The sequence below is a fragment of the Pecten maximus genome, chromosome 6 (assembly GCF_902652985.1).
Source record: "Pecten maximus chromosome 6, xPecMax1.1, whole genome shotgun sequence".
NCBI lineage: Eukaryota > Metazoa > Mollusca > Bivalvia > Pectinida > Pectinidae > Pecten > Pecten maximus.
Genome location: NC_047020.1, coordinates 13,525,314 through 13,540,171, shown reverse-complemented (window position 1 = coordinate 13,540,171; position 14,858 = coordinate 13,525,314). Strand labels below are relative to the sequence as shown.

The following is a 14,858-nucleotide window of genomic DNA, read 5'->3' as shown; positions in this document are numbered from 1 at the left end:
ATACACAAGATATATGTACCCGATACGTCTTTCACGACAATATTTGAATCTCACGTTAATAAAAAAATTGTATCAACTCAATTCAAGAATGAGAAGTAAAACCCACGTGACCTTATGATCGTTTAACAAAACGTGTGTCGCTATTATTCAAATCCACATTACTTGTTTACAAAAAAAAGTAAATTTCAGTACGAACCATTTATGGAATCAAAGCGTTGATATCGACAAAATACATGTATATCATACCCAGACACGAAAACATTGCCAAAAATATCAACTGACCGGAATAAGTAGATACTTTCATTACAGGTATTACATAATGATAGTGCTTACCTTAACTGGGTGATTTGTCATGGAGTCTGATGTGACGTGGTGAGTTATTGGGTGCTCGGGGAATTATGTGACAGCTTTTCTCTGGTACAGAAATACGACGATGCTTCGTGTAGGAAAATAAAGACGTGTAACTGACGATGACATTTCACGCACACGTGAATGCACGTGATGTTAGCTACACAAGACACACATCGTGATGCAATTTGACAACAATGACATTAAAAGTGCATTTGTCACGACACACTGTCATAAGGACGGTAGTTTAACCCTTTGTCAATGTATTGGCCAATTTCCTGCTGTATATTTTGTCCTAGCTTACAAAACATCTTACTCCATCTTTTTTCCTTACTATTTATAGAATTATGAAATATGTTATTAACATTCTTTAACGTTAAGACCATGTCGTTAACTTGCATCAAGGATGGTTAAGGACATGAAAACAGCAACAGAAGAGTAATCAGGTACTAACAGTTTGGAATATATCATTTTACGAAGGCGTAAGTCTATACGTCAAATTGATTTGATAATTCCGCTGGTTCATAAGGAGATCAAACCTTAGTCGTCGTTTTAAAATCTAAACCCATGGCACGAGAACGGACTTGGATCAAACCTAATTAAACTGGATATCAGGAACAGGTAGAAATTGTATTTACAATTAAATCTTCCTGATCTGAAATATGTAAAAAAAATCACGATTGAAACTCGATAAAAAAATGTGACTTAGAGAAACACAGATCAAACGTGACACAACAATATATTGTGTGTGAATGTACAGAGTAGTTTATACTCGGTGAGAATGATGTTTATATAATGGTACACCCTATTTACAATTGTAGGAAAAAGAACTGAATAGAGGGATTATATCATTCATCGGATTCATTTCAATTAAATTGGGGAAAGCTCTCTAAACATACAAGGATTAAAAAATCTAATTCGTCAGGAAGCCTTTTATCGTTAACAGTAAAGCAGAGGGGTTTTAAAAGTGATTATAGGTGCATATATCCGAGTCATATCAGTGTAGTTTTGATAAATCCATAACACCATTCCTAACGTGTGTTTACACATACATTCGTGTGAACACTGGTTGTAGTTATCAGTGGCTATACACTGATTTTAATATTAACAAATGTTAATAAAATATAGTGTTTAATTTGGTATTTTGTATTGTTTACAGGATAATAGAACTGGACCATTCAAAGGATTACTCAATCCGTAGGGTTTGTTTGACCGAGTTCGTGTCCACATGAAAAGGTCACAAATCAAAGAATCTCCTCCATTAATATCTTACGAATCACTTGTTTGACCTTTCACAATTTGTCTGGTGTTGTAACTTCTATGATTAATAGCAAGGTCCATACTGTTTATGTAAAGATCAATTTTATATAGTGCAAAAACCAGCTTGTATGTATCATTCAACAAGTGTTGTACTACAAATAAATCTAAAAATTGAAGTTCGTTGCTTAAACAATGGTTTATGTGTTAATAATTTCGGGATACCAATTTCTAGTCCCTTTTCAATATAAAACTGTACATTTATTTATTGTATTGGACATTTATCTGTTGTTACATGTAAAGCAAAATCTTGTTCAAAACTGAAAAACAATAGTCCGTTTGAAATGATTTCAGCATGTATTGTAAGATAAAAGTTATGTAATATGAAGCAGGGAGGAGAGAATAGCTATATTGATTTTATATTTCTTCTCAAACATATCTGCGTTGATATGTACACAGATACCCGATTCCTGGCTTCATTATGTCATATATACCTTCCCAGTACATCGATCGGCACCATGTCCTGACGGAATGTTACAATGCATACCGATCCTGTCACCCGAAAGTCATGTTACTATGGCGCAGATTTTCCTGATCGATTTACCGTTTTACGTATCTATTGGCCAGTCCCGGTTCCTTGCTTATACACTCGTGTCACCAAGTGCCCTTTTGTTTAAAGTCCTGTTGTCTCAGTGGTGGTCCAGGACAGAGGCATAGGTCTCCATAAGGGAGATCGGGTGATAATATGGATTGCAAAGTGACATGTTTGTGATGCCAGTATTCCACAATTAAAATTTCCACGTACAATCGACCTATAAAGTTGCTTGCATAATTGAATATAAAACGATCTGATTTATCAGTCTTTATTTTACTGAGCTAATGTTTACTACGTCCATTCGAAAATAGCATGCTTCTAAACACTGGTCAGCTGGAATGTTGACGAGTATTGTCGACATTGCTGTGATGGCTAGTACCTTCTGCAATATATTGAATGCTTAATCACTGCCGCCTCGCAATACGTCTCTGTTATTTTGAACGAATATATCTAGCATGCTCAGTAGAACACGTGTATGATATGAAAATTATTTATTAGCAATACATTCAGGTTTGTTAACAGACACGTGGGTGAATGACATCTGTATGGCATCTGTAGGTATGGATGTAGTATTATGTATCGGGAATAATGTCTGTAAAGCTGTATCACACAACCGTTTCGTCATCCTAGTAGTTTTTGGTCATGTTATTGACCAAAATGTGGTTAAATCCAGACGGTTATCGAGGGAATTGAAATATCCCATGTTATAGAAGGGAGGAGGTGTTAACTCATAATTTAATTAATTCCCCAATTGTTAATATTCCCTTTATAGATAGCAAAATATCTGCATTCCCTAACATGTCCCATTTGATTCAATATCCAATTTCCCATTATCAAAATTATCCACGACAGATATTGTCTACTGACGTAGAAAGTAACAACAAAGGTTTCGAGGGATGCAGGTTGATGAAGACCAAGAGGAAGTGTTATGGCCGACATCATGATTCACTTGGAAATGTTATCTGTCCTTGTGCGATATGAAACTAGACGTATTTGATGCTTGTTGTCGATACGCCCAGTGGTTCCGTTTTCACCCTAACTCTATTTCAGAGTGTAAGTTCACTCATATTTGACCTAGATGTCATGTCGGGTGTCGTCGTGACCAAGATTTCATGTCGGGTGTCGTCGATTAAACAAAAGACGCTTACCCTTCCGGAGCACCTGACCTTATTATCCTTGTACTATTTTCATGGGTCTCCATGCACATCTATATTTTGTTTATTTTTTGCCTTGACTTGATTGATTTCATGTTTGAATTATGGCGTCGTAATCATGCGATATTCTTTGTTGTTTTAGACATGATACTGTATTTAACTTACATGTTATATGAGTGACAGTTTCAATACATCTGAATTGTATATTGCTTACACATGTAAACAATGTGTATCTACTATTAAACACATGAAATCCTCAGCATGTGGTACTTTTGTTTATATGGCCTCTGATAAAATCTAATACAAATCAATACATGCTCTCTACAGCAATACAAGCTATCTACAGTATCCTCAGCTAGGAATTACCACGCGTGAAGAACATGTTATAAACGGTATAGAATTAAATGATTCCATCAGATCTGGTTTATCGTAACGGACGACAAGTTTCCTAGCTACACTTCTACTGCTCACCCAGCTGAAACCTTTCTTTCTCTGGCATAGAAGCAGGGGTTTAAATCCGCTGGTGTACTGCTGGGTTTTCACGTGAGGTGATCGTACTGCTGGGTTTATCACGTGAGGTGATCGTACTGCTGGGTTTATCACGTGAGGTGATTGTACTGATGGGTTTATCACGTGAGGTGATTGTACTGCTGGGTTTATCACGTGAGGTGATTGTCCTGCTGGGTTTATCACGTGAGGTGATTGTACTGCTGGGTTTATCACGTGAGGTGATTGTCCTGCTGGGTTTATCACATGAGGTGATTGTCCTGCTGGGTTTATCACATGAGGTGATTGTCCTAATGGGTTTGTCACGTGAGGTGATTGTCCTGCTCGGTTTATCACGTGAGATGATCGTCCTGCTGGGTTTATCACATCAGGTGATTGTCCACAAGTACTAAATACGTGTTATAAAATCGCAATTAATACTATCCAAATACAATGAAAATGTAAAAAATGTTTACTTGTTGTCATGATTAATAGGACTGTATGTGGAAATAGCTTCCCATGATCAAAAGTAGCATAAGCATAGTAAAAAAGGTAAATATTACGTGTAATGTATATTATAGATAAACCCTTCAATATTAAATACTTTACAATCCATTGGGGAATATAAGATGTAATAAAAAGGCAGACATTACTTCCAAATATGAATGGTGATACTAGATCAGTTTTTGTATTTCGAAAGGAAAATATCTCCAACCTTATTGAATTGATTAAATTAGGAGGGGGTTAATGGCCTCTCTTTATATATTTCAGGCCATATTTCATATTCCTTATTTCCTCTTTTTCGGCCCTAGCATCACTGACGGGTCATACAACTAAAAAAACAGCTGGTTTTACATTCAATATTCGGCATATACTACCTCATATACTGTCTCTCATATACTGTCTCGTATACTGTCTAATACTCCTCTATTGTCTACTGTCTCATAAACCGTCTCGTATATTGTCTCCTTTGCTGTAAATTGAATCTATTTAAGGGTGTCAAATGCGAGGTCGAAACTAATACTTAAACCACTAATAACGGTATGTACCCTTACCGTCCCTACTATATCACCAATAATGGTATCTACCCTTACCGTCCCTACTATATCACTAATAATGGTATGTACCCTTACCGTCCCTACTATATCACTAATAATGATATGTACCCTTACCGTCCCTACTATATCACCAATAATGGTATGTACCCTTACCGTCCCTACTATATCACCAATAATGGTATGTACCCTTACCGTCCCTACTATATCACCAATAATGGTACGTACCCTTACCGTTCCTACTATATCACTAATAATGGTATGTACCCTTACCGTCCCTACTGTATCACCAATAATGGTATGTACCCTTACCGTCCCTACTATATCACCAATAATGGTACGTACCCTTACCGTCCCTACTATATCACTAATAATGGTACGTTCCCTTACCGACCCTATTATATCACTAATAATGGTATGTACACTTACCGTCCCTACTATATCCCTAATAATGGTATGTACCCTTACCGTCCCTACTATATCAACAATAATGGTATGTACCCTTACCGTCCCTACTATATCACCAATAATGGTACGTACCCTTACCGTCCCTACTATATCACCAATAATGGTATGTACCCTTACCGTCCCTACTATATCACCAATAATGGTACGTACCCTTACCGTCCCTACTATATCACTAATAATGGTACGTACCCTTACCGACCCTACTATATCACTAATAATGGTATGTACACTTACCGTCCCTACTATATCACTAATAATGGTATGTACCCTTACCGTCCCTACTATATCAGTAATAATGGTACGTACCCTAACGTCCCTACTATATCACCAATAATGGTACGTACCCTTACCGTCCCTACTATATCAACAATAATGGTATGTACCCTTACCGTCCCTACTATATCACCAATAATGGTATGTACCCTTACCGTCCCTACTATATCACCAATAATGGTATGTACCCTTACCGTCCCTACCATATCACCAATAATGGTATGTACCCTTACCGTCCCTACTATATCACCAATAATGGTATGTACCCTTACCGTCCCTACTATATCACCAATAATGGTATGTACCCTTACCGTCCCTACTATATCACTAATAATGGTATGTACCCTTACCGTCCCTACTGTATCACCAATAATGGTATGTACCCATACCGTCCCTACTATATCACTAATAATGGTATGTACCCTTACCGTCCCTACTATATCACCAATAATGGTATATACCCTTACCGTCCCTACTATATCACTAATAATGGTATGTACCCTTACCGTCCCTACTATATCACTAATAATGGTATGTACCCTTACCGTCCCTACTATATCAACAATAATGGTACGTACCCTTACCGTCCCTACTATATCACCAATAATGGTACGTACCCTTACCGTCCCTACTATATCACCAATAATGATATATAACCTTACCGTCCCCACTATATCACTAATAATGGTATGTACCCTTACCGTCCCTACTATATCACTAATAATGGTATGTACCCTTGCCGTCCCTACTATATCACCAAGAATGGTATGTACCCTTACCGTCCCTACTATATCACTAATAATGGTATGTACCCTTACCGTCCCTACTATATCACCAATAATGGTATGTACCCATACCGTCCCTACTATATCACTAATAATGGTACGTACCCTACCGTCCCTACTATATCACCAATAATGGTATGTACCCTTACCGTCCCTACTATATCACTAATAACGGTATGTACCCTTACCGTCCCTACTATATCACCAATAATGGTATGTACCCTTACCGTCCCTACTATATCACTAATAATGGTATGTACCCTTACCATCCCTACAATATCACCAATAATGGTATGTACCCTTACCGTCCCTACTATATCACTAATAATGGTATGTACCCTTACCGTCCCTACTATATCACCAATAATGGTATGTACCCTTACCGTCCCTACTATGTCACTAATAATGGTATGTACCCTTACCGTCCCTACTATATCACCAATAATGGTATGTACCCTTACCGTCCGTACTATATCACTAATAATGGTATGTACCCTTACCGTCCCTACTATATCACCAATAATGGTATCTACCCTTACCGTCCCTACTATATCACTAATAATGGTATGTACCCTTACCGTCCCTACTATATCACCAATAATGGTATGTACCCTTACCGTCCCTACTATATCACCAATAATGGTATGTACCCTTACCGTCCCTACTATATCACTAATAATGGTACGTACCCTTACGTTCCTACTGTATCAGTAAAAGAGACGTTGAAGACGTAAACAGCTGTATGATGTTTTTATATTATGTATTCCTCGGCATGCGTCCATCATCAAATCCAAATTTAAAGGGTTATTGACTTGTATGTCCGTTATGTAGACATATTATGAAATCTTCATGACTAATTCATTTAACCAGAAGTAAAACAAACATGAACAAATACATAAATAAATTTTCTAATAACGAAATACAAATAACAATACTACATCATGTAAGGCCATTTCTATGTGTTAGAACTCACAGGTGTTACAGGGGGAAAGTACCTGTCTAAAATTTCTATACGTCTTTCTCTCGTATTATATAGGACCTTAGTGAGCTTTCATCAAAGTTACATAACCTGGAAAGAAAGTTGTCAATATCGTCGTTATACCAATAATGGACGTTTTATTACAACGAAGCTTTGTACTGAATAACATCGAATGGCCTTACATCGTCATACGCGTGTATACTGTAAAGTTTGTAATATTCGTGGGAAATTTAATTTCGCTATATTCGCGATCATCGAATAAAGCGAGAAAATAAATGACCAACGAATATTATATCTACAAACAATTGTATAGAACTGTTTACTGCAGAATGCTTATTAAGCGAATATTGCGCGAAAATACATACCTAATGAAAATTTCATGTACATACAAAATAGTGCGTAGTGCCCGCGAACTAGGTCCGACTGCGACAACCACGAAATATTATCACCACGAAATCTAACAACTACCTTTATAGTGCGCCATCATAGAACCTTATCTAAGGTAACGCGTTCGTGGTATTAATCAATATTCACTGTTGTACCAGTAGATATAACATCCCAAACTGTGTGACCAGGTAGGTCATAAAATGGACTGTCAAAGATTGTTAGCACAACAAACAGTGTAATGTTAGCGCAACATTATAATAAATAAAACCGATTGTTCAAAACAACACTTCAATCGGTGTCCAATGTTTCAGTGACAGGCGGTAAAGAATATCAATACCATCCACCAAACAAACATAATATGACGGTGTACATTTAACAAATCACGGACAAGCTTATCAAACGTACGGTCAGGAGTGGTCGACTAGACGTTTCACAGCGTGAAAACCCAAATAATTAATTCATACTTCAATAGCTGATGATACTGCGCGGGCATTGTGTTTAAATAGCGCTGATATACTGGTATCGTATGTCATTGGTATATGACTGTTGTATATATGTATGTGATTCATATACCATCAATATATATATGAATTGTCTACTTTGTGTCATTGATATACCAGTAACGTATTGTTGTTATTTATATAAGTGCATTTTGCTATTGTTATATGTTCACTACGCCATTGTTACACGATTATAACTTGTCATTGTTAAATCTGTGTACAAAATAACTAATATTATATAAATTGTGAACAACGTGATAACTAGTATTATTTGTGTACAACGTCATATAACTAGTAGTATATGTACACTTCGTCATAACTAGTATTATATGTGCACTACATCGTAACTAGTATAATATGTACACAACGTCATAACTAGTATTATATGTGCACAACGTCATAACGAGAATTATATGTACACTACATCAGATATATAACTAGTATTATATGTGCACTACGTCATAACTAGTATAATATGTACACTACGTCATAACTAGTATTATATGTGCACTACATCGTAACTAGTATCATATAATGATAATGTACAACGTCATAACTAATATAACATGTGTACAACGTCATAACTAGTAGTATATGCACACTACGTCATAACTAGTATTATATGTGCACAACGTCATAACTAGAATTATATGTACACTACGTCATATATATATCTAACTAGCATTATATGTGCGTTACGTCATAACTAGTACAATATGTACACTACGTCATAACTAGTATTATATGTACACCACGTCATAGCTAGTATGATATGTACACTACGTCCCAACTAGTATTATATGTGCACAACGTCATAACTAGTATCATTTGTGTACGTCATAAATAATATAACATGAGTACAACATCATAACTAGTAGTATATGTACACTACGTCATAACTAGTATCATATGTGCACAACGTCATAACTAGAATTATATGTGCACTACGTCATACATGTAGCTAGTATAATATGTACACTACATCGTAACTAGTATCATATAATGATAATGTACAACGTCATAACTAATATAACCTGTGTACAACGTCCCAACTAGTATTATATGTGTACGTCATAACTAGTATTATATATACGCTACGTCATAACTAGTATTATATGTGTACAACGTCATAATTAGTATTATATGTGCAAAACGTCATAACTAATATTATATTCGTACAACGTCATAACTAGTTTAACGTGCGTGCGACGTCATAACTAGCATGACATGTGAACTACGTCATTGTTTTGGTCATACCATTATTTTACTTTATGACATTACTCATCAGTAGATAATGGCATCACTTTAATCTACACTGAGACTGGCTACTTCCTCCACTAAAACAATAAAATGACGTCATCACACCGTCATTTATTGATGACGTCGGACTAGTTTTGTTACATGTCTAAGGATGTCTATAGCATTGACGTATGACATCACAGAACTTGCCGATTATGTGGCAAAAACCATTCCTACAGATGCAACATTTTACTGTTGGCTACCAGATAACGTTACAGATTTATTGATCAAATTTCATGATATTTGGTCTGAAGCTTCCGGTGTCTTCTATTCTTTTAAATGTGGCTATTTTACATAACTACGTAGAGGTCTTTGATGATGTTTTGCAATGCAGTTCTATACCATATCAATTGTTGGTAAATTGTCAATTTTTATAAATGTTCAAGCAGTAGGAAGTTTAAACTTATTGTCATTTTTAAAGTTCCCTTCCCAATAAAGTTCTGTAAGCAGCCTTTTGTATGGTAATGGTTTCATAATTAAAGTCAACTATACCTCATTCTACACGAACTTCTAGCCTTCATTTTGACCATGTTGTCGAATCATATTTGTGCACGGCACGCACTATAACCGACAAGGATATAAATAATTGTAAGACCGAAAATACATCTAAAACGGACAATTTCATAAAATAGAAATACCTGGGCGATTTCAAACACGTAATATAACTTAAGTGTCCCTTTTATATAAACAAATCATCACCAAAGAGATGACAAATTATCAACAACACTGCATATATATCTAATGTGTTGTCTCATTTGGTCGACTGAATAGGACAGTGATATACAATAAAAGTATGCAGTCCTCAATAAATCACGATCCTTGGAACATTTTTATAGAAATACTGTATATTTCTTACATTTCTGTCTGACAGCAGAAAATTCAAATCAGCTAATATTGACTACTTCAAAGTGTCAGATTATATTTGTACTCATTTTATGGAATTTCTCCAGAAGGACATTGAATTTCTATGACAATTAAGCTAAGAGAGACGGTTACATAGGTAAATATTCTTCGACCCTACATTTGCCATGGAATATCAGGTAGATATATATTTTCCATAGTTTCCTATTTTCCTGATAAAAGGTCCTTTTTATACGCTGATTGTGTTATGTAGAAATATAATCGATCTTTCAAATTTCCATGAGAAACACAGAAGGGAGGAAATGTATGGTGAGATATGTGAGTTAACATTAATCAGGGCGAACAAACAAATATGGAAACGTTATCAAGTGGCTATGTGTTCATTAAAACAACGCAAGATATCAAATAAAACACACCCTGTGATCCAAATTAGCTCAAAATTATAGGACAACGGGTAGAAAGCGCAATACCTGGTGCCTAGATACGCCTGGTCAATTCATCACAATTCATTAAGCAAAGGTAAGAAAATAGTTCGCGATATATTACTAAAATAAAACGTTATTATACATACCTGAGTGTTTTATCCATTGTCCTAATAAGTATATCACTATGGAATTTAATGGTATCCTCATTGTTTTGATATGATACAGGTAACGACACTAGGTATTATAACAATGGTAGGTCACCTTCCCCTCATCATCAGCCGATGTCCGTTTCTAGCCAACACACCAACATAACTGTAACGTAATACACGGGTACATAACCTGCTGTATACACTCGATATATTTCATTTAACACGTTGGTCTTCACAGCTTTAAATTGCCAAATGTACAGACAAACACCCGCACTTAATCTGTTTAGATTATTGAAAATTAATAAAAGCTGTGTGGTGGAGCTATACGAGAGAAAATACCAGTAACAATGCAAAACGTGTCCTATTATTTACAGCCAGTCGTGCGCGCGCTGGTTCGAGTGATTTTATTGGACCGCATGGTCGAAGGCTTTACAGCCTTTTTAAATGGGGATTGCTTTTCATACTTATACATATGTTCGTGGTTAATTTTAAAAGGTATAATTTGTATTTTGGAATAAAGCTTGTCTAGGAGATGTATTGAATATGACCGGTTATTGTAATGTCGACTGGAGTAACATCACAGACCTCTACAGAAATAGATATGGATTGCAGCATCCAGTATTAATCTCGTGGCTGGTGGTGTCGGTGTTAATCATTCTAAAACAACTAATCTTACTTTTTATTACACTGTGTCCATCATTGTTACATTCCTCACTCTCAATAACCACCATATTCATCCAAAATCTTTCTCACACATCGTTTATCGTTCTTTCTCGTTTTTTTTTTTCATTTTGTTTTCATTTTTTCATCCTGTTCTCTTTCTCGTTCGTTTAAATCATTTTATTTGTTTCTTTATAACTAACTTACATACGGTTTTCTGGCATTGCAACTCTTATCAGATCTTTATGTTGTCCAATCGTCCTTATTCGTCCGTCCATCACCTGGACAACATAGATAACATATTACTTCATGTAACGTACTAAGTATTTTTAAAGGGGAAACACATACAACTATTATTTACAAATATTATTTGTGTTATATAGCAACATGACTTTGACGAGGTCGGGATTTCCGTCATTATAATTGTAAATAATGGGAAACCTGGAAAGTAGTCAAATAATTCATACCCAGCCATGTATTATACATAACGTTAACAATACAGTTTAAGGTCATTCGGTTATTACTAAAACACACCATACCCTGGTCGTGTACATATTATAAGAAATGCTTGGGTCTATAAAAATGTTAATCCCAACTGAAATTGACCGTAATCTCTTCATTTCAAACCCTATATTATATTTTAAATCGCCGCATATTAAATCCAGTATCACTACCGTGTCAAAAATTAGACATGGGTACGTGGGGTAAAGGATGTAGTATGGTAATTTATACATTGTGGCGTAGATAAATGTGTAAAATTATGGTATACATACACTATTACTCCAGTGGAATTTAATATCTGTCCTAGTTATACTTTAGTGACATTTAACCACAGAAAGGTGTAATATAACGGTAAAGACGGATCTACCAAAGATTCTATAATTTATATACAAAACAAAACGAGGATATTAACCCCTAGATCTTTGTGAATATTCTCTGGAATTTGATATAACTATTTATAATAATATAACTACTTCATGCAGGTAATTAAAAAAAACGTATAATTGAATCAAATGTATCCATTCTATCTATTCATGGAAAGAAGAGTAAGATCCTTATTCACAGATATTATTTACATGCATACAACATCAAAAGACATATTAATTTTATGTTAGAATCAAACATAGCAGAAAAGCGAATGTCACAACAACTGAGCAAAAGGGAATATGCAATGCTGGCACTATTGCAAAAGTGCAATACAAAGGAATCCGTAAACCTAACATGGACAGAAGATAGCAATGTAATCTGAACTACAATGGTAACATCAACAACATATGACATAACCGCTTTATGAATATGTATAAACAATGTCAGGTGATATTACAATACTACAGCATTTTAAATAACATCTTTAAATATTCATTAATGTATTTTATAAAGTAGGATTACTACCAGGGTTTCAATTTCAATTTCTTTATTGACTTTGGGCCATACGTAAATGTTATAAACAACACATACACAATATTGGTATAGAACAGAAATACAAATACAAAGTGGAGTACGGGTTGGCACCCTGGGTTCAATATCCTAATGTTCTCATGCAAGTTGACTCTCATTCGTTAATTTCCATTTTCAGCCTTGTTCTCTGTATTTTAACTCATACACACACCTCTACATATAAAGTACAGCATTAACATGGAAAACAAGGCGGAACTGAGACAGAAGGAACTGGGCAGACATCACCATCAGAAATCGATGGACCTTAAAGAGACCAACCAACCAATTGTTTTCCCATAGACCTTAGTGTTAACGTTTTGGATTATTTCATTCAAATTCTTGAATTGAATATGACGATTATAGTTTATAACAAAAGTTTAGGGTCTGATATAACACCTAATCAAAAAAAAAAGTTGGGTCCTTCAGCTCAAATTTTCTCCAGGGTAGCCATTTTGAAAATAGGTGAATTTCGCAGTAAAAATTCTCAAAAATCTTAAATGTTTACCTGTTTACTATTATTACGTGAACTTTTGGGGAAAAAAAACAATCGGACTTAAGAAATTTATATCAACATTTCTTATTGATAGTTACCTATCAGGCTACATATCTATTTTCTCACTTCATAACATACTGGCCAATCAGTGGCTGCCAGACATTTTATCCTTGGCTCAACGTTCTATACACAGGGGCTGCTTCAAAAATATATTTTTTCAATTGGTTGGTTGTTCCCTAAACCTGACAAAATTTGGAGCCGAACCACGGAGAGGCGTTCCTATTACAGCATGTTGAGCTGGGCCTTCCAAATGCTCGTTTTCTTCAACAAAATAAAAGTTATGTGAGATACGAGATGGTACACAACTAATTATAAGTGAAGAAAACATGGATATCTGATTTTAATGAGGAAATGGAAACACTAGATTCCTGGTCCGGGAGGAGGGCTTAAACTTATGTTTTCACATATAAAGTTTGAAATGAAAGCTGGTTTGAGTACCAGGAGTTGTCTTGCTGGTAAAGAATATTCCGGAGTCGGAAAACATGACGACCGTTACAATCATTTGATGTAGATGTAAAACCATGATATATTAGTTTTCTGATCAACATACTGTATCTAAAACTAGCATATTTAACAGCACATCATTAATCTGGTCCATCAGTGTTCCTTAACTTAAGTCAAGTCGTGAACTGAAGTTCTTCCATAGTGAAGCATTATTAGATTTAAACTAGCATTTTAAGTAAGGAGGTTCCCTTACATTCTATGATGATTTCATATGGAAATGAATTTTCTCGGTCAGGAATAATGACGAATCTGGGGCCAGGTTTCATTGGTCGATAGATCTAATCACGATCTAAGGACAACTCAAGTAACAGTTCAAACATCTGATCATACAGAGCTTCCATAGACCTATATTCTAATACTATGGTGACAGCAATGGGTTAGAAACGATATATAAACAAAAAGACAGAGTTCTGCACGCTGACTTCAGATTCCCACTAATCACTACTAATACATTTTGCTTAATGATTTTAAGTTAAATTACAAATCTATAATTATATATTGTATACAGAACATTTTTGTTCTATATAACTACATTATCTCCGCCTGTCTACTGAGGTGTGTAAACCATACTAGCCAAAGTACATTGTAAGTGAATTGTCATGTACGTGGTTCCGGACCTGTTGTTCCGGATATACTAGTCATGCGGCCATTGTGGTTATTGGTAATGATGTCTATTGTACATA

At 35.4% G+C, this 14,858-nt stretch overlaps 1 protein-coding gene across 3 annotated transcripts in view; it reads right to left on the bottom strand.

Moving 5' to 3' along the window:
• LOC117329019 overlaps positions 1 to 11,336 on the bottom strand; it is a 38,183-nt gene extending 26,847 nt beyond the window's left edge. For 2 of the 3 annotated variants that reach the window (XM_033886698.1, XM_033886697.1), the window contains exon 1: positions 11,019 to 11,336. In XM_033886698.1, the coding sequence (XP_033742589.1) occupies positions 11,019 to 11,079 (61 nt within the window). In that variant the 5' untranslated portion in view covers positions 11,080 to 11,336. Of the gene's footprint in view, positions 1 to 333; positions 739 to 11,018 lie in introns of those variants that run through there. The other variant, XM_033886699.1, reaches the window with a different exon arrangement.
• Positions 11,337 to 14,858: the final 3,522 nt, after the last annotated feature.